The following is a 19585-nucleotide window of genomic DNA, read 5'->3' as shown; positions in this document are numbered from 1 at the left end:
CAATACAAACACACACATATCAGTTTGTAATAATGCCTACCCATTTATACATATTTAAAGATCAGAACTGACCCTGGCATTGAATTTTTAATTATTTCAGTAGGAACCATTTCAGCTCAGTATGCAGCAAAAGGCATATTCATTTATTTTGAAGGAATTAAAATTGTGCACATTTATTGGCAAGCCCAGGGATCAGTGAGGCATCTGAATTGGGCTGCAAAACATATAAATGTTAGTAGCATCCATTTCAATTAACCTCTCCATTTGCAAAGCTGGTTAGGAAGTATGGGTTATGAAATATAGGAGTTATTGACCAATACATTGGAAATGACTTTTCTAAAAAGACAAAACTGGAGGAAAAACACTACCACAATCGGAAGGATTTCTCCTATTTCTAATATAATCTTCTGCCCTTGATTTGTTTCCCAGAGCATTTGCATTTTGCAACACTGGAATTCTTTAATGATTTTGTAACCTCCTCAAACTCAGGATAAAGAACTCCAATAATAAATAGCATTCTGAAAGCACTGAAATAAAGCAGTTTAAAACCACACAATATAATTCTTAGAATCGGTTTCACACTAGGAAATTGGCTTCCATATGCAGAGTAGCCTCCTGGGTCAGAACTGAAAAAATGTCTCTTCTAACTGATGAACACTTGAGATAAATGGCTTGATGGAAAGCAATGTCCAGTCCAGAATTCTGCCTCCAACAATGATTGACTAGATACCTCTGGAAATGTGATGATGAACCATGAACCATCTTTAAGTCTGGTAGTTTTGACAACTATATTGTAATAGTCCCTGAATAAACTATACTCAAAGAACAGATTTAATTTTTAAAAATGCAATTAGAATCAATGACTGTAAAAATGAAAATGGTGTGCTATGTGAAGAATTATACTTGCTTCATTTGTATAATAAAACCCATTAATTTCTGTGGATTTTATAAGGTGGGGAGGAAACAGATCAGCTCCCTGATGAATCATAATGCCTAGATTCCCAACAGTCATTTAAAAAAAAAAAAGATAGAAAGCTTCTTATCCCTCTAGAAGCTGAGCTTCAAAACAAAAATATATTGCTTCTGGTTGGAAAGGAAGCTTGTGCCTACTTTTTAGCCAGTGGATGGACAGTTCTACAAAAGACTCAGAAAAGATATACATATATTGTCTGGAAGCAGAAAAACATTTTTACTTGCTTTGTTTTGAATTTTCCATAATGGAAAATAATTTCTGCCTCAGGGAAAAAAAAACAATTTAGAAATATATGATTGAATAGTAATAAGATGTAATGCCTGAGCAAAGCATTCATAAAGAAGTAATTCATAAAGTATGCTGGTGCAAGTAAAGTACCCTTCCCTTAAGCAAAGCATTAAAGTAGTTGCATCTTTTGGGAAGTTGTCATGATTGCTACAAAGGCTGCCTCTAGTTCTCTGCACCTCCATGCACATTTGTTAGGGCTGCTAAAGAAAAAGAGTTGTGCAGCCACATGAAGGTAGAAACATCTGGGGACAGCCTTCAAAGCAGCCAAGAGAGCTTTCCAGAGGACACAGCTGTTTCAAAGTCTTTGTTTGCACTAAGCCCTTTGAAATATGCCTTTTCAAATGCTGTGCACAGGGCATTTTTGTGACCCTGAAACACACGGTAGGAGAAAGCATTGGATCTTTAGTATTTACATTTCCATAGACTTCGTTGCTTCCAAGATGAAAAATTCAGCCTCCAAAATATCCCACGATCAATCCCTGTCTCAGGCAGATAGAGCTGGAGAAGATTCATAACTAAAAACCCAGAGAATTTCTGCCAGCTATGCATTCTTGATATTTGACAATTCCTTTTTCCAAATTAAAACATATGCATTAAACTGAGAGTGAGAGATAAGATGAAGAAGCAAAACAAAGTGTCAGCCTCTTGTCTTAATTTTCAAGGTTCTCCTTGGTTCCTAACTGCCCCAAATACTAAGCCTATGTTTCAATTACTTCAAGTGTTTTGTTAAGTTCATCTCTCTCTCTCCCTTACCCCCCATCTTTCGCCTTGTGTAAACACCCATCATAGTCTTACACAATGTTGTAAACTTATGCTAGAGACTGTTTGTTATCCTATTTCCCATTTTTTATTATTATACCTTTCATTACAGGTTGATTTTTCAATGAACATTCTACTACACCTCATTCCAATTATTAATTCTTTCCTAGGAAAATTACAATTTAGATCAATATCAATGAATGCGGCAAATTAGTTTTTGCTCATAAATATTCTATTGAATGGACTTACAAAGGTAAGCTAGTCTATTTTTAAGTTAACAAATCTGCTTTGGAATCTATCATCTTCAACAATTAATTTCAAATTCTCCCTTGATTTAAGGGAATAAAGGAATTAACAAAATTGTATTGGTTTAATGCATGTGAAAATGAATGTCATTCCTACACTTTCTCCCTGTCTTATCTAGTGACTACTCAGTAAAATAACTTATTCTCAATTATTTTATTGTATGTTTCATTAGACAAGTCACTTTTGACACAAATGATGTGAAAATTCATCAGTGACTAGAATCTTCCATTTTTTAAAAAGGTTAACAGTAACTAAGGGACCAAATACCAGTAGAGGGGAAATGTAAACAAGGAAAAGTCATGTAGAAGAAGAGAACATTAATCCTTTCCAGTGCTGGAATCCCCAACTACACTATCCTGGTCACACAATTCTCATTAGTTGAGATTATATTCATGTTTGATCCCTATCATAACTAGCTTGGTTTACCTGTTTGTTGATATAGTCAAGGGATGATGAAACCTTAGTGAAGTAAGAAGAAGCAAAGTTAATTCTATAACAGTTGCAGCTGTTGTGATGTATGTTCAGCTATGAGAGCCTTAACTAGACTTCCCACAAATATTCCTTGAATGAAAATTAGGTTTAACCAGTGCACAATTATTTGTTCAAGGGCTTGTGTTATTACAGGCAGAGAAATGTGAGTATATATGCTAGACCACACTTAATCTGGTTTATTAAGAATGAGCAATGTAAGTCAAAGAAAATTTATGACTAAAATTTATTTAGTCCTTCACTATAATATCCAATGTGATTCATGTGAATTTTCTTCTCACACTGGGACTTCCATTCAGATAAACAGCTGGAAAGAAGGGTAAAACAGATGCAAACTCAAAATCCTGGCAATGAAACAAGTGTCATGGTGGGCTGCAATGAATGGTAAAGATATGATATAAGCAGCAATAGCCTTAGGGAAACTTGAGGCAGAATGTATTGAAGCATAAGCAAAAGTAGATTGCACAGCACAAAAAAAATTTACAAAGTAAGCATTTTACGCCATAGTCAGGGTTAATCAGTTTGCTTCTTGAAATGAAAAACAGATGAACCTCCATACCAAAATGAAATGAAATATAAAGAGAAAGACACAAATATCAGCAATGTGACTGGCAAACACATCTGCAACGAGTAAGGACAAGGGATGGCATATCAGGTTGGCTGCACTGCAAATGGTATCATGAGTAGAAAACACTCCCTAAAAAAGTCAGAAATCTACTGCAGTGGTGGGAAAACATGTCATCATACAGCCTTTGGCTTGCCATGTGCACACTCTTCAAGCATAATAACAAGAGCATCAACCATGAGGACAAATCAATGGGAAGAAAGGCCAATGAGAGAATGGGGAGAAAACCAAAAAGCAGCTCCTATGCAGCCAAGACATGCAGGTCCCTAACGCAGGCATACCTTCCTCACCGGAGGAAGGCAGTTTTGCTTTTGAGGTTTCCTTTCCAATGAGGATTATATTTTCCTCATTGTGATCCACTTGATCTTCAGGAAGGGAATCCTGCTGGGCCTCAGAGAAACCCTCTGTTTGTTCCAAAGGCTCAGCAGGCCCACTTCTTTTCTCATACTTCTCATCAAGGGGAGCCTCAGGTTTGGGGTCATCAGCCATGGGACCTTTGACTGTTTCTTCTTCTTCCTCTTCTTCTTCTTCTTCTTTGGGGGGAGCAGGAAGGAGAAGGAAAGTATGGAAAAATGAGGCAACAGCTTCAAGATTAACAAATATTATATGGTCTACACACATATAAAACATTTATGTATGGAAGCTTTACATTTATGTTTACCTTTTTCAAGTACTATAAAATTGGTACATACCGCTTTTTAAAAAATGGGTTAATTTCTGTGGCTCGCAATGCCTTAATATACTACTTTTTTACCTTAAAAAGTATACTCTAAGTTCAGCCTTGTTGTCCCAACAACCAAACCTGTCTGTCTCTCTGTCTTCTTCTCTGATAAAGGTAGTTGTGATTTACGGTAACATCTAAATTTGTTTAACTATATAGTTGCTGATGATTCTAATTCATTTTTGAACCAAAGACCAAAATCACTTGATCATTCTGGTTTAGAAGCTACCCAAGTTAAAATAACCTGGAATTATACTATTCATTTAGTATTGGTAAATGGGGAAGGAACATTGCAGAATAGCCCCCAATACTAAGAAATTTGTGATACAATGTAGAGAATTAAACAAAGCATTTGTTTTCAAGTAAAAACAACAGAATTGAAAATGACTTGTGGTTCCCTGGTGGATATGGCTATTGAAAAAAATATGGGTTCTAAAACTACATTTTAGAAATGAAAAGTGCTGTAATCTTAGAACTGGTTAACACATGAAATGAGCCAGAATTTAAAACATGACATCATCAGCTGTACCTGTTCTCGATATTTTCCACAGAGAAAATGATGAGGAATACTTCAAAAGCCATTTATGATGTGAGATGAGGGTAGGGAAGTCAGATATCTCTGTTTCTGTCCTACTGAGGTTCAAATGTTGTAAAAAATACAGTGTATGGGCCTTAGCAAGGCTATGGTATTCTTTCAATCTTGTCATGGACAATAAAGTAGGAAAAGTAGGTTCTTCAGATAAGATTTTAGATAATTAAGGCCATTTTAGTATTATTGGATATTTCAACCCTCTTATTTTAGGTGTATGTTGTTCTACTATTTACATGCAGAAACTTGCATTAAGATATAACCATTTTTGTATTATAGACAATGTCCTTTATTTTTATTATTTTTATTTTATTCTTTTTCATATTTACATATAAAATATTGTTTTGGATTAGCGAGCCTTTTAACTATAGCCTTATTTGAATTGTATTCATATTTTCTACGTTTTGTATTACCTTTTTATTCTCATTTGTAACTTTTAAAAAACTCACAAAACTTATTTTAAAAAATAGCAAAGAGATAAAATAGATACATTTTTCTGTGCAATTTTCTTAAAACAAGTATTGCATAGAGAGGTTGCTTTATTTTTCTGGTAGTTTTCTGTAAAAGTCCACTCTTGTCACATGATATATAGGAGGCACTGAATGACATAGAGATAAGGCTAAATACACAGCTGAGTAGATTTGGGCTAGTGTTAGCTGGAAATATAATCTCTGGAATAAAATTTCAACATTTGTTAGCTTTACTTCAAGAGGCTTAGAAAATTAATTTAAAACAAATATTAAAAAAGAATTTGCAGGATTTTTTTTGAAGATTATTTATTATAATGCAAATATAAAGACATGGCCTTTGAGGACCCTGCTTCTCTCTTTTTCTCTCTGTCTCATATTCTTGGGGACCAAATAATGAAATGTCTGTTGCAACGTCAGGACACAAAACCCATCCCTTTTGTGCCTGCATTGTGATATCACATTTATATGCAAGAGGCGGAGTGCACATTTTGCCTTTTTGATAAAAGGCATATTCAGCAGGCATCTTTGAGTAACCTTGCAGCTTTGGGTCACCTGATCTGTACAGCTAATTAACCAAACAAGTGTATTAGCATTTTTTTGTGAGATCAGTCATATATAATATGATTTCCATGGGAAAAATTATTCTGTTCCTCAAGAGAGAACTTATATTTGACTGGTAAGTTTGAGGAGGGAAATATTTATGTGTAAGAACCTCTTAGTCCCTAGACAAGGGAGAGCAGTTTGTCATGGTACAATACCCAGCAGGATTACATCTAGTCTGATGAAATACATATTGTTTTAATTGTTTCAGAATAATAGCAACTTATTAGCCTGAAAGGAACGTATGGGATACTAAACTGTGGCTCTGATTTCTATTGACGTTTTAAACACCATCTGCTAATAAAATTTCTAATATTTCAAGATCTTTACCTGGAGTATATCTGAAAAAAATTATTGTAAAAATAATTGAATGCTTATTTTGCGTGTTTGGTCCATGATGGAAACATATAGCCTTCTAATATCGGCTATATGGGGAGAGAAGAGAATTCAAGTGTTTTACACCTGTTTTATCATTATCTTTTGTTGAAATGATCAAAAAGTGAATGGAAACTTTCAGTATGCCTGTTCCATGAAAACATTTCACAGCAGTCAAATGGTGCTTTGGCATGAATTAAGTTTGTTCTGGCACCATCATTATTAGGATAGTAGCTGAATAGCAAATAATTTTACACAAAGGAATATTTAATTTAACTGCTATTGGAGACTATTGAATTAAACAATTTAATAAAGATTTTTTTCTGGTGGAGAGAAAACAATTAAAATGTCTTCTAGTTACAGTTATTACTTTTGAAAATGTAGCTCTTAACTTGCATCTCACCTTTTGATTTCAAATCTTTATTCAAAGACGTACATGCTTAAAATAAAAGCTCTCTTTTTATTCAACTTATTTATTTCTAAAGTAGCCTCATGGAGTGCATTAAAGACAAAGAAATAAATTGCCTGTAGATCTCTATGCCTAATTCTGTTTGACTAAATGGATCAGCCACCATTCAGGAAAACTTGCCAATTGAAATCTTAATACAATAATCTCTATATTCAACTTAGTTCTATTAAAATTGTATTAGGTACCTTACTTGACCAAGCAGTACAAACATATCCACTCATTCTTATAGATAGGTGAAGTAAGCTATGAATACAGAAAAATGAAGCTACAGTTGCAGGCACTGTTGAATTAGACCCAAAAGGGATCTGACTCATTCCCTCTTTTTCCTTTGAGTTTGCTGCAAGATTATCCACCCTCCTTTGGCAGAGTAGCCCAAATTACATTCAAATTGTAGAGGAAATAAAAAGAAGCTGGGTCCAAGTCTACATGGTTTTTGGATCTTAGATGTATCCCTCAGAACCCTTCCAAAAAATGATTGCTGCAGTGTAACTTTTAATCAGACCAAATTGGAAGACTATTAAATACACAGGTAGTCATCTTATTATCAATACTAAAACGATGTATTTTTATTATATTTAAAATTAAATATCATTAAATCATATATAATTTTTCCTTCATTTTGCCCATGTTTTCAATTCCTTATTACAGTATTATTGCATGCATTTATTTTTTGCATATATGTTGCCTAGTGTTAACCGAGTATATAAATCTCTAGTCTTTTCTCAAAGCTATACTAATGACAGCCTCACCTAATGTTATTCTTATAAACATCTTCTGAGCTAAGTTGAACTGAGAGAAAATGCCTGAAACAAAGGCATCCAGCAAGTTTTGAAACTGATCAGGGCTTGAACCTGGGTCTTTTCAGATACAGTCTAACACTGGAGCCAGTGGTGGGATTCAGCCAGTTTGCACCACTTCAGCAGAACCGGTAGCTAATATTTTGTTGCCCAGGCCCAGAATGGACTTCCGGAAGCGGCATCCACACATATTTGAATCCCACCACTGACTAGAGCCTTTACTTCCTGATGTTTTTTTGCCCTGGTTCCACAGACCTAGGAGAGCCCAGGATGCTACTAAAAGTCTAATAGGATTTCTGGCCTGGGAAAAAAGAGTATCTTATAGCTATTAATTCTTGACTCCAAATAATTTCATTTGCATATACCTGCAGCTAATATGTACAAAGCCACAGTGACAGGATATGTGGTTTTCAACTCTACTCTGCGCAAACCAGTGAAAAGCCAGGCATTACTATTTGCATCCTACTAAGATAAATTGTGCCCATTAGCTATATACTGTGGTTTGCTGCCGGAAAAGCCTATCCAACCCTGCTGAGCTAAATACATGGGACCTTTATAAAGTTTTTAGATGGCTATCATATGTGGTTCTGAGTACTATTCCCAATTTCCCACACCTTGCTTTGCTTATTTTGTTACTTAATATCAGTGCAATGGCTTCACATTAGGTAACTATAATTTATTCATTTAGTAAATAAACAAGGATTCTAAAAAAAGATAAAAAGGTACATGAAATGTATTTAATGAATTAGAACATGAAGTACGATTAAGTGTGATTTTGTGTCTTTTAATGTTTGATTGGGAGCAACTCAAGAATTGGTGAAAAGATGGCATACTGAGTAGCTACTGGGAAACCAGCAGTTGAACATGACTCACTACTGATACATGCCTTTTAATTTTTTTTCTCCAGTCCAGAGATTTAAACAGGAAGGCATGCCAAGTAGGGACGTGATATTGCTGTGAACTACTACAATAAATTAAAACTTTATGTTTCCTCACTTTCTACCACTACTACAGAACTCTTTTCAATTGTACAATGATATTCCTGCAATTGCAGGAATCCATTTTCTATCATGTATATCTAGAAAATCACTTTATTTTACTTATATTCAAATTCCTATCTAAGAATTTGTACTGGTATGAACGATACCTTAACTGGAAAAATCTGCAGCTCTGAAACGGTCAGTTAGCAGTGTGAATTGGTTCCTATGCTGCTAAACTGATATCCTGAAGTGCATATGCCAAAAGTTAAAGACAAACATGCAAACATCTTGTTTTATGCAGATATCATCGTATAAATGCTCCACACCAAGATAGGGAAAATAAGATTATTTCATACATCTATCTGCTCTTGTGAAATCTATGTTCTGAATATTATTAAGACTAAGGTTAATATAATCATATATGGAAAGAAACAGACCAGATATACAGTAGTTAATGTCTGGAAAGGGAACACATATATTATTAAATATTATCTGCATCCAAGTGCTGTCTTTTCAAAACAGGTACCTGGCTTCTGCATTTTAAGAGGAGTTCACTAAAGGCTACAACCAGCACTAGTTCAATGGTGCAATTCATTAACCAGAGTTATTCACAATTCCAATTAACAAGGTCTATAAATGCTAAAATAGTTCTGATGATAACATATAGTACAGAACTATGAGGACTCATCAATGTTCCGTTGTTGAAATGAAATCAGTCCTCTCCTCTGAAATGTACTGTATCTTGAGGCTATATAAATCCACTCCAATCACTGCTTCTGAGAATATCTTTCATACAAAATCACTTATGATCAAAGTATTTTATTACAGGCAGAAGTTCTTATCAGTGAATTCAGACTCATTTATCAAGTTGTGCTTTGAAGAGTAGATTTTAACAAATCTCCTTGTATTTGGGCTGCTCAGTTTACAAATACTATTTCTAAGTACTGTTCTCTCTAATCACTAGTTCAAACAGGCCAAGAAAAACTTCATACAAAAGCTTCTAAAGGTCACTATGTAAGATAACATTGCATTCCTTAAATTTGTTAAGTCTATGAAATGGCTGGCACAACACAATAAAAGTATTGAACAATTCATATGCCACAACATCGTAGAAGATTTTTTTTCCTGAGAGCACATTTCTAACAGCTTGATTCCATGGTAAGATATGGGAGATTTCACAGAAAAGTTGCGTATAGATGACACTCCAGCTATTGAAGATAGTGTACATACAATATCTTATTTAACTGTTATACCTAGACTCTGAAGCAAGGCCTGACGTAAGCACCTATTTTAAAATTTAACAAATATTGAAACAATCAGAATCGCTATATTTCTTCAGAAGAATGAACATGCATATTACCAGCAGGACTCCTTTCATATCAAAGACTATCCAAAAGACAGAACATTTAGAACAGATTGGAGTAATGGAAATCTATTAATTGAGTTGATGCAGATTTTTCTTTATTGTGATTTTATATCTCCTATTGCTGTTTTAACATGTTTTGTTATCCACTTATGTGGTCACATGACTAAACAATAAAATTAATATGGAGATTTGAGGATCATTTACCTGTATTGATCAGGCAAGGTTATCAAAAAGCAGACCACTAGACAGGAACACAGATTGAGAGTCTTCCACATTTCTTTGCTGCCATCCAGAGTGCTAGGATTTTTGCAACCCAGATAGGACAGACTTCCACTTCAGAGTTTCAGCAACAGAATTATTTTTACCCAAATGTAAGCTGTTCAAATGATATCTTAGTTTACTTACATGGAGAGGAACATTTTTACCAGAAATTGACAGTAAGTAGGGGAAATCCATCCCATATCAAACAACAGCAGTTCTGGTGATCATCAGTAATCTATTGTATGTAATGACTTAAATTGGAATGTAAAAAAAAGTATGGTCAAAATTCCAACAAGATCTCAGCGACCTTTTATATTGTTTTTGACAGGCAATAGCAATAGCAATTTGACTTCTATACTGCTTCACAGTGCTTTACAGCCTTCTCTAAGTGGTGTATATTGCCCCCAACAATACCTGGGTCCTCATTTTACCAACCTTGGAAGAATGGAAAGCTGAGTCAACTTTGAGCTGGTGAGAATCCAACTCCTGGCAATCAGCAGAATTAGCCTGCAATACTGCATTTTAACCACTGCTCCACCAAAGACAGGCAAGGGTCTCAAGTCCATACAGCTACCATATTACAAGCCACTGGAGTTTCCAGCCCTTCAGTTGATTTCTTTTAAGAGAGATAGATTTGCCAGGTTGGTTTTTAAATACAAGTTAAAGAAGGAAGAACTGTATTTGAGGGGAACAATTTTAAAATGTGTTCTAAAGATGGGAGATGTTTTTGTAGCAGAAACATTTTTAAATATCCCATTTGAATAGGGATAACAGATATGGGGAGGATCTATTTTTGAACATATGAAAGCTGAATGACTATACCCATTTTATGTACTCACTTGTGTGCATGTACCTTTTTTGTGTCAATGTCTCTGGCACTTTCCAAAGTTTCCAAAAGTGTTAAAGATTGCTTGCTTTCTTCTTCTGTTTGTTGGAAATAAATTTATTTTTTAGCACTACTACTGTGAGGCCTAGGTTATATGGACATTAACAGCCACTTACATAATTCAAACTCTACAATTTAATCTACTTGGCTAAAATTTGGGCACAGCTACCAAAGAGCAATTGCTGCTCCATTCAAATGGACTTCCTTCTGCCTGTACTAGTAGAACTAATAAAAGTGTTCATGCTGGATTTTTTTATTTTTTGAATTTTCAGAAAATGGCTCAATATATATTCAGAATTGAAGGAAATGACAAATGTATAGACTGCTTTCTTGCAATTTGAGGTAGATAATGGGTATGATCTTAAAACACAATCTGAATAAATATATTTGAATTATAGCTCCGTGGTTCCTCACAAATATTCTTACCTTGTACTTAATTTCTACAAACATAATTTTCACTATTACAATATACAGATTTTTTAAAAACAGAAATAACTAGTTCAAGCTACTAGTTGGAAGCTTAGGAACAATCTGATCTACTGAGTCACAGTGACCCAGGAATATTTCAGTTTTTAAAACTGAGTAAATTACAGTTAAATACATTTGGCATTTGAGAGCCTTAAAACTCCCAGAGATTAATCAGCTCCAGGGTTATCCAAACTTAAATTAGTGGAAAAGCTACTACTCTTTTCAAAGCCAATGTTATGGTCACAGTTAAAGTTTTGTCTGAATACAGACCAATAACTTGGCATGCTGTATAAAATGTCAAGAGAAAGAAAGTCTCTTCCTATGAGCCAAGGGAGTAATTTAGTATTTTAGCATAAGAAACTGAGCCAATGGAAATTATATAATAATTTAAGTGCACTATTATTTAGGAATAATAGTAGAGAAAAGGTCATTAATTTCCATGTTAGCTAATTGAGCAACATGTGTTTTTCCAACATGGTTATATTTAATATATTCAATGCACACTTGGCTCTCTTTTGGACAATTTTCGGGAGCTGCAGGAAAGAAAAGTTAGTGATAACTGAAACTACATTCAACAGAATCCACCCTTATTTTAAACATGAAATAATAATAGAAATATGTCTATTAATTAATAGTTCTATTTTAGCAATATCAGTGTCAATATGAATCAATATATTTAAAGATATATTTGCATATTATTGAAGTATTACCTAATGCAACAGTTTTTTACCTCATCAAACATTGTTTGACATGACAAAACTCAAATTTTGCATCCCACCTTATACACAGAACTAATAATGATATTGCTTAGAATATTTTTTTTAATACAAACATATAGATTGATCCCTATAGGTATGAAAGTATCCAATTACAAGTTTCTGTTAAAAGAAATATGAATGAAACAAAATTAGTCATATTAATTTCAATGGGACACATATATTTATTCAAATTAATGTGATTTTAAAATGTACAACTGATGAAATCACAAAATAAATATAAATAAAATCATGTTAAAAACATGAATAGGTTTTAATATAATTATGTTAATTATATCCTATCCTATTCTATTGCCAAGCTCACCTTCTGAAATGCAGATTTGCCTATACAGTCTAAAACAAATGTAATGATTATTTCAACTTGCATTTTTTTAATGAGCATTGCTTGTATGGAGTAAAAAGATTATTGTAGAAACAATAAAACATAATATGTCTTCAGGCAACTGGCACCTCATGTGAAGCTGCTTTAACACATGCAGTTGCCAAGCATCCATTTTTTCTTTTCTATTGTTTTAGTTCAGAATAATCTTAAGGAAATTTGATCTTAAGGAAAACTGATCTTATCAAAAATCTTTGTGTTTGTGACTATAGTGTATGATTCCCTTTGAATTACTTTAATTTCAAGTGTCCATTTTTTAAAAGGTAAAACAACTCAATCCCTAAGTGCTTGAAAATTGGTTATGAAATATTTTTAAAATCATTCAAATGGTTGGAAAAATGTTTATACGGTAGTTTTATGCTAGATTTATCTTGCAATCCCCTGAGAAAAATAGCACTTATGGAAATACAAAAGGTAGCAAATGTTTATAAGTTTGGCCTGGATGTTCCATATTTTTAAAAATATTTTCAAACATTTCTAAGGCAGTTTCTTTTCATGTATGTAATATTACAGATGTTCTCTCAGCCTTCCTGCATATTTAAATTGCAGAATTTAAGACTACAACCTCTTTAATAGCTTAAAGCAAAAGTGCTCAAACTTTATGATACTGTAAAAATGATAATTGTAGTTATGTACCTCATTCATGAATAAAACTAATGATTTCATTGAGTTTAGGATTAGATAATTAAGTATACTACTTACTAAAAGTTATTACAAACTTACTAACAACTAAACACTTACCACTTACCTATATTTATTAAAAAAAACATCACGGTATTTTCTGGGGCTAATTTCATCAGCATTATAGGCAAAATAATCATCTTTAGTTTTCTTCTTACCACTTAACAAGCCTTTTCCATTTTGAAAGCCTACAAATGTTAATTAATAGATAAAAATACTGACCCTTACTAATATATGCACGTTCACATACATTCAAAAGACTTCAGTCCCACGCACCTACCAGAAGTCACTAGCTGTCAGTAAACCAGCCAGAAATCAGTGCTTCTATAACTAAGAATGATTTTGACAGACAACCAGATCCATGGACCAAGTTGTGACAGTTCTCCCCCTAGTGCTTGCACAAACACAATCAGTTCTTAAGAATCCTGTAGTCCCCACCTATATTGTTTGCAGCCCATAATTTGAGAACTTGAGGCTGAAATGGAAATAACAGTTTCATTATAATCTCACATTTTAAACCTATAAAAGCAAGGTTAGCTCCAATGGACTGCCAGCTTGATAAGATAGACCAGCCTAAGAAACCAAAGCCATATAGATTGGGATAATTTTTACTGTAACAGTTATACTAACTGAATATTGCAAGTATGACTGTGCTTCCCCTCATTTATTCAAACTAATTTCTTGACCTGAGCTCAAGACTCTCTTATCCAATTGTTGCCTTCCTAGTGGCTCTTCCTCTTGTGCTTCACGGCCATTCCTTATGCCCTCCACATGGACTTAGACACAGGAATCAATTAGCTTATGGATGTACAAAAGAAAAAAAGAGTTGCAATATTATTTGAAAAAATGTTGATCCCAAATGAAATATAAAAATAGAAGATAATTCAGTTTGTCAACTTCTTTCTCTATCACACCCCTGTGTCCTTATAAACATATCTTCACAGAATAAGTACAAATACAATAAAGCAAACAGAATCCTGTATGTTTCTTCTTTATATATAAACTCAGAACAAGTAGAATATTTCAAAATCTAATGACTTTTTCAGTTTTAATACACCAGACAAGTTTTCTATTTAAAAAAACAGATCTGAAACAAGTTGGAAAAGAATAATTTCATTATAAAATATTTTTAGCAATATAATAATAAAGGGCTAGAAAAAAGCTTTACCTACTTAAGTCTCAAATTCATGTGTCAAGAATTCTAGAAACATAAGCATTCTTTTGGCTAAAATATAACCTTAGCATCCTCTTCGGCTAGATACTGTCTTAATGAAGCTTGCCTGGCTCAGATGTTGAAAGAATGATTTGGTTAGTAATAGCATAGAACAGACCATTTTAAAGAACATTATTCACCACAAGATCAAGATCAGTATGAATACATCTAATGAATTTTTTTTCTATTTGAAATTTGTAAAGCTAGCATGGTGTTTTACAATATTCACAGGATAAAAAGAAAACTCACATAATTCATATTCATTTATATTTCTTAAATATATAGACGCATGTATACAACTATATATAGAACATACAAATTTACAATAAACTTACACTGAGATATGCTTTGGGTTATTTTCTGAAGCCCCACACACCCAATCTGTAAGTTAAGACTTAAAGAATCTTCCTCCTACCTCTCTTTCTCTCACACTAGGGTCCCTGGATTTCTCCTCTTAAAAATGCACCTACATTGTGAATGCAACCCAAGGAAATTCTTACCTTCTTCTAGGGTTCCAGTCTGCTCTGACGCAGGTGATGGGGGTGGAGAAGGAGGCAGGTTAGCTGTCTCTTCAACTGCTAATGATTGAACAGTGGAAAGAAAACACATCTATTAATTAATCTGAAACCAAAATATACTATTGGGGTCAAACTCCATTGTTTGACTCTGCATCCAATAAATTGAATCTCATGAGTTCAATTGAATCTCAAGAGTTTTCAATGTTGTACAACTCAAGCATCCATTCAATTCAAATGAGGGGACAATAAAACTTGCGCGTTTATAAACAAGTGCAAATATACATAAATGTTGCTATACTGTAAGAGGCAGAGGATATGGAAGTGCTCGGTTGACATGCCAGCTCTTTAGAAGATTAACATTGTAGCTCTCAGATGACAATAAAAGTCTGATTTGTAAACCTAAAAAGAAAAAAAATTAAGCAACACTTGATTATAAAATTTGGAGAGATTTTACAGCAGGGTCCAATCGCATGTAAAATTTACATGTGAATTTGAGAAACCACTACCGTGATTTATTACCTTCATATATCATTACAATTTAAACAAAATTTATCTGACATCATCTTTATTTCTTAAGTGTCAACTAATTTTTGATTTTAGTAAAAATCATGATGCTAGCCTCCTATTAATCATCTATTGATGGTAGATGACATATTGTATGTGGCCGAGAAGAAAAACAGTGGCTTGAGCAAAAATCAGTGCTAAATATAAGTAACATTCCCTAGACTTTTTCTTGAAATACTAGGCAGCAACCAGGCAAACATAAGCACCTATTTGACAGTTTACATCATTACAGAATAAACCACTTTTAAACAGGATTTTAAAATAATGTATTACATCTTTTTAGTCTTATATCTGGTTCCAGTAATATAGGAATATTAGCAATATTCATAGATCTGTGATGTATATAGCAATGGGTAAGATAAGCAGATTAAAGCTGAATCCATAGGAAAGTGAATCTATTATATATAAAGGTATAATATCTGTTCATAAATGATTATTCTTGTTAGCACCTGAGACAGACAGACAGACAGACAGAATTCTATTATGTGGACCTGTTTATTTTTGGTGCAGCATAACAAACTATTTAAACCTGTGCTTAAGTTCCAGCATAAAATGAATTGAATATAATTACAGCTTTTTGCTTGCAGACAATGCATTTGTTCCTAAAAGCAGACACCCATTTTAATTTATTCCTGTTCTACTTTATATTTCTCTTAATATTTATGGCAAGCCCCCAACTTTCAGGAACAGTTTTTCTTTTAAATTTGCAGAAGTTTGGACAACTGATTAAAATTTGGCAGTCTATCAATTTATGCACGTGCATGGGTATGTATAACTGAACAACCTTTGTTATTTATATACAGAAACATTTATATCCCATTTTTTAGGAACTCAAGGCATCACATATGGAGACTCCAAAATTTATCCTCACAAGCCTATGAGATACAGTATATTGGCCCAAAATAACTGCATGAGCAATATGACCAAACAGGGCCCTGAACCTAGATTTCCTCACTTCCAATCTAACTTTTTAATCACTATATTCCCTTGTTTTTTTTAATCCTTTACCTCCTTATTTTGATTGCTGGGAAAGTTGAAAAATTACTTAAAGAGTAAACATCTCAATTTGAAGTTTGTATTATTCATATAAAAAAAAACATTAAAAATTGGACCACAGCATAATTTTACTTTTCCTAAAAAGCTGCAAAATAGTTACAAGCAAGTCAGCTCTCAGGTCTTAAAAATAAAATAAACTACAAAATTTTAAAAAATGGGAAAGTTGTAATTCAACACTTTGTTTTCTAACAACCATAAATATACATCTAAGATCATGTGCTTTACCTAGAGGTAATTGTGCTGGCTGATCTTTGAGCTGAGCTTCTTTTTCCTGTTCACTTTTCAGAACTGCCACAGCTTCAGCAGTTACTACTTGGACTATTCTTGCAGATACCTCTTCTGGGATGGGTGGATTAGCAACAAGATAAACAAAAGCATGTTAATGAGATGCGAAAGACACATGCACATATCCTTATTTTGGATCTAGGTTGCATTTCTGAAACCACTTTTTACACTTACCTTATTATGCTCAACTTATCCTATTTTGCTTAACTTAGTACTGCTGGTTTCTCAAAAAAAAGTCATCTCTCTATCTGTCTGTCTATCTATCTACCTACTCTATCTATCTATCTATCTATCTATCTATCTATCTATCTATCTATCTATCTATCTGTATTGTAAGGTCAGATTTTCACATACAGTTATTATTAATTCTTGTCTCCATGACTGGATTGATTTTTATCATAAATGTTGAGGAATAATACTTCTATTTCAGCTGAAGTGAACACCTAAATCCTTCAGATATTATTCCACTTCCTATATGTTGGTTGTTGGGAACTGCTGTTCAGCAACATATGGAGAACTGCAGATTCCTACCCAGGCACTATAGTAAAATTACTTGAAGACTCTTGTGTGCAGAAAAGATAGCTTCTTCCTTTATTTAGAATACTCGATCTGTATCAGGAAAGCATTATCTCTACTAAGCAATTAGTACTGTATAGACTTAAATGCTAATTAAGAAAGGAGGATTGTCTGTGCATACTGTTTCTTAGGGGTTCTGGGATTTGATTAGTGAATGCAGGAGAGTTCAAGGTTAAATAAAAGCATGGCTGCTTAATATTAGACAGAATAAAATGACCTGTCAACCATCTTACTAAATAGGTTAGTTACATCATTACCATCATCCACTTATCTTGCCCAATTGTGCTATTTTTCTATTGAAGAGAGATTTCAGTCAGATTCAGTTGTTACAGTACCAAACTTTGGTTTTATTTAGGAAGAAGGTCCCAGTGTGTTTTGTTTAAGGTGACAAAATGCTTTGGCTAGTTTCACTTTAATACCAGTGATCAGGAAAATCCCTCCTCCCTTGGACTCTTGTTTCAGTATCAGATTGTTTAAGAGTTGTTATTGATGTTTTACGTAGATTAGAGTGGGAAAATGGGAAAACTTCCTTCTATTTTTTTATACCTGCCTTTAAAAACTCAAACAAAGTGAGAAAAAAAATCCTCCCCTATAATACTTAGCCTTAGCATCATTACCAAAAACTGACTTGTTTCCAGAAAATTAAAAGTGTAGGGAATTAACTGACCTTTGAAGTCTAGAAAGACAATGCAGCTAAGAGTGTTATTTTCTGGGTCCCCTCTGATTGTTTATAGGATGGGGACCCAAAGCATCTTTTCTCTATTAGAAGATATAAACAGAATTCAGGCCCATGCTATACAGAGGTTTATAGCAATCTCCAGAAGCTTAATTCAGGGCTTCAAAGCCTATTGGCAGCCAATGATTTTTTTTTTCAAGATAAGGTATTATTCTATTAAACTGGACCATGCTGCTGCCAGCTGATGCTTCTGAGTCATCTTCTAGAAGTTCCACTTAAAGCACTCTAACTGAGAGGTGCCAAGGGCATGAGTCACTGTTCTTACTATGCCCATAGCCAACCCTTGCACCTGCTGTTCCAGAAGGATCCAGAAGTCCAGGCAGACAATAACAGATTTTCTAGGGTAGTATAACCCCATTCATAGCAAAAAGTGGAGAAACTGCCTTTTACTGGGATTTAATCTTATTCTGTTTATCCCCATCCAATCCCTCATCCCCTTCAGAGAAAAAGTTGAGATTTCTACTACATCTCCTATTCAGTCCAAGATAAAGCATTGATGACACCAAAACTCAAACTAACAGATTTGAAATCTCCCCACAGTATATATATTTAAAACGTAAGAGATGAAAAAAATGATTTAAGGCTTTGGTTCCTTGATTTAATAGCTCTTAAATAAATCAATTTTTGCTTCAGAGGTGCAAAAAATAGTTTATACGACTTTTCAAATAAAATTTGGATGGCTGAAGAAACCTAACTTTTTATGAGCTCCCAAATAACACCAATTCCTTGTTCATTCATGAATTTTGTAATAGCTTTTAATTATCTGAGATGATTGTGTCTAGTTATTCCCTGAGAACCTTTTCTCATAAAAATCCTGGTCCAGTCTATGATTAGTGCCACCTCCTTGTGTCCCCACAATGCCATTATACAGTATTTGTACAGGCTTGGGAAGATAAGCCATTTAACTGTTTGAGAGACAAAAGGTACAAAGAAAGATTTTCTGAATCTGCAGGACAGGTAATTTCCAACTGGTAGGAATTCGTACCTCACCACCCTCACCCCCAACCAGGATATCTACATCCCCTATTATACCAAAACACTGCAACATTCTGCAATATTCTGTCATCTTCCCTAGTCATTGATGTGATTGTATCAGTTTGATCTATGCATAGCAATTCCTACATATAGCTATTTCTAAAATATGATATCTTATAATATCAATTTAGTTTAGGAAAGCAACTGTTAGCAATATTTTAGCAGACAAGATAGTTCTTTAATTGTCAAGGACCCCAATCACAATATATAACACATAATTTTTTTATCCTTTCAAGAGATATCAACTATATTAAAAAAAAACCTGACCATTATTAAAAGGCAAGTCCCTGACTTCCAGTGAAAAGATGTCCAACTGACGACATGCCCAGGGAAGGATCCCTGAG

The 19585-nt window shown here is 33.9% G+C and overlaps 1 protein-coding gene across 26 annotated transcripts in view; it reads right to left on the bottom strand.

The window, feature by feature from the left end:
* MAP2 (microtubule associated protein 2) overlaps window positions 1-19585 on the bottom strand; it is a 254155-nt gene that overhangs the window by 37716 nt on the left and 196854 nt on the right. For 14 of the 26 annotated variants that reach the window (XR_005557860.1, XM_039352914.1, XM_039352918.1 and 11 more), the window contains 3 exons: window positions 16835-16948; window positions 14972-15049; window positions 3722-3973 (listed from right to left, as the gene is read on the bottom strand). Coding sequence is in view for 24 of the 26 variants with exons in the window: in XM_039352914.1 (XP_039208848.1) it covers window positions 3722-3973; window positions 14972-15049; window positions 16835-16948 (444 nt within the window). In the remaining 2 variants the exon portion in view is untranslated. The remainder of the gene's footprint in view (window positions 1-3721; window positions 3974-14971; window positions 15050-16834; window positions 16949-19585) is intronic. The other 12 variants (XM_039352925.1, XM_039352937.1, XM_039352932.1 and 9 more) reach the window with 4 other exon arrangements.

This window comes from Crotalus tigris, unplaced genomic scaffold (assembly GCF_016545835.1).
Source record: "Crotalus tigris isolate CLP2741 ecotype Arizona unplaced genomic scaffold, ASM1654583v1 scf7180000018485.2372832, whole genome shotgun sequence".
Classification (NCBI taxonomy): Eukaryota; Metazoa; Chordata; class Lepidosauria; order Squamata; family Viperidae; genus Crotalus; species Crotalus tigris.
The sequence above is the reverse complement of the archived record's forward strand: the minus strand, read 5'-3'. Positions and strand labels throughout refer to the sequence as shown.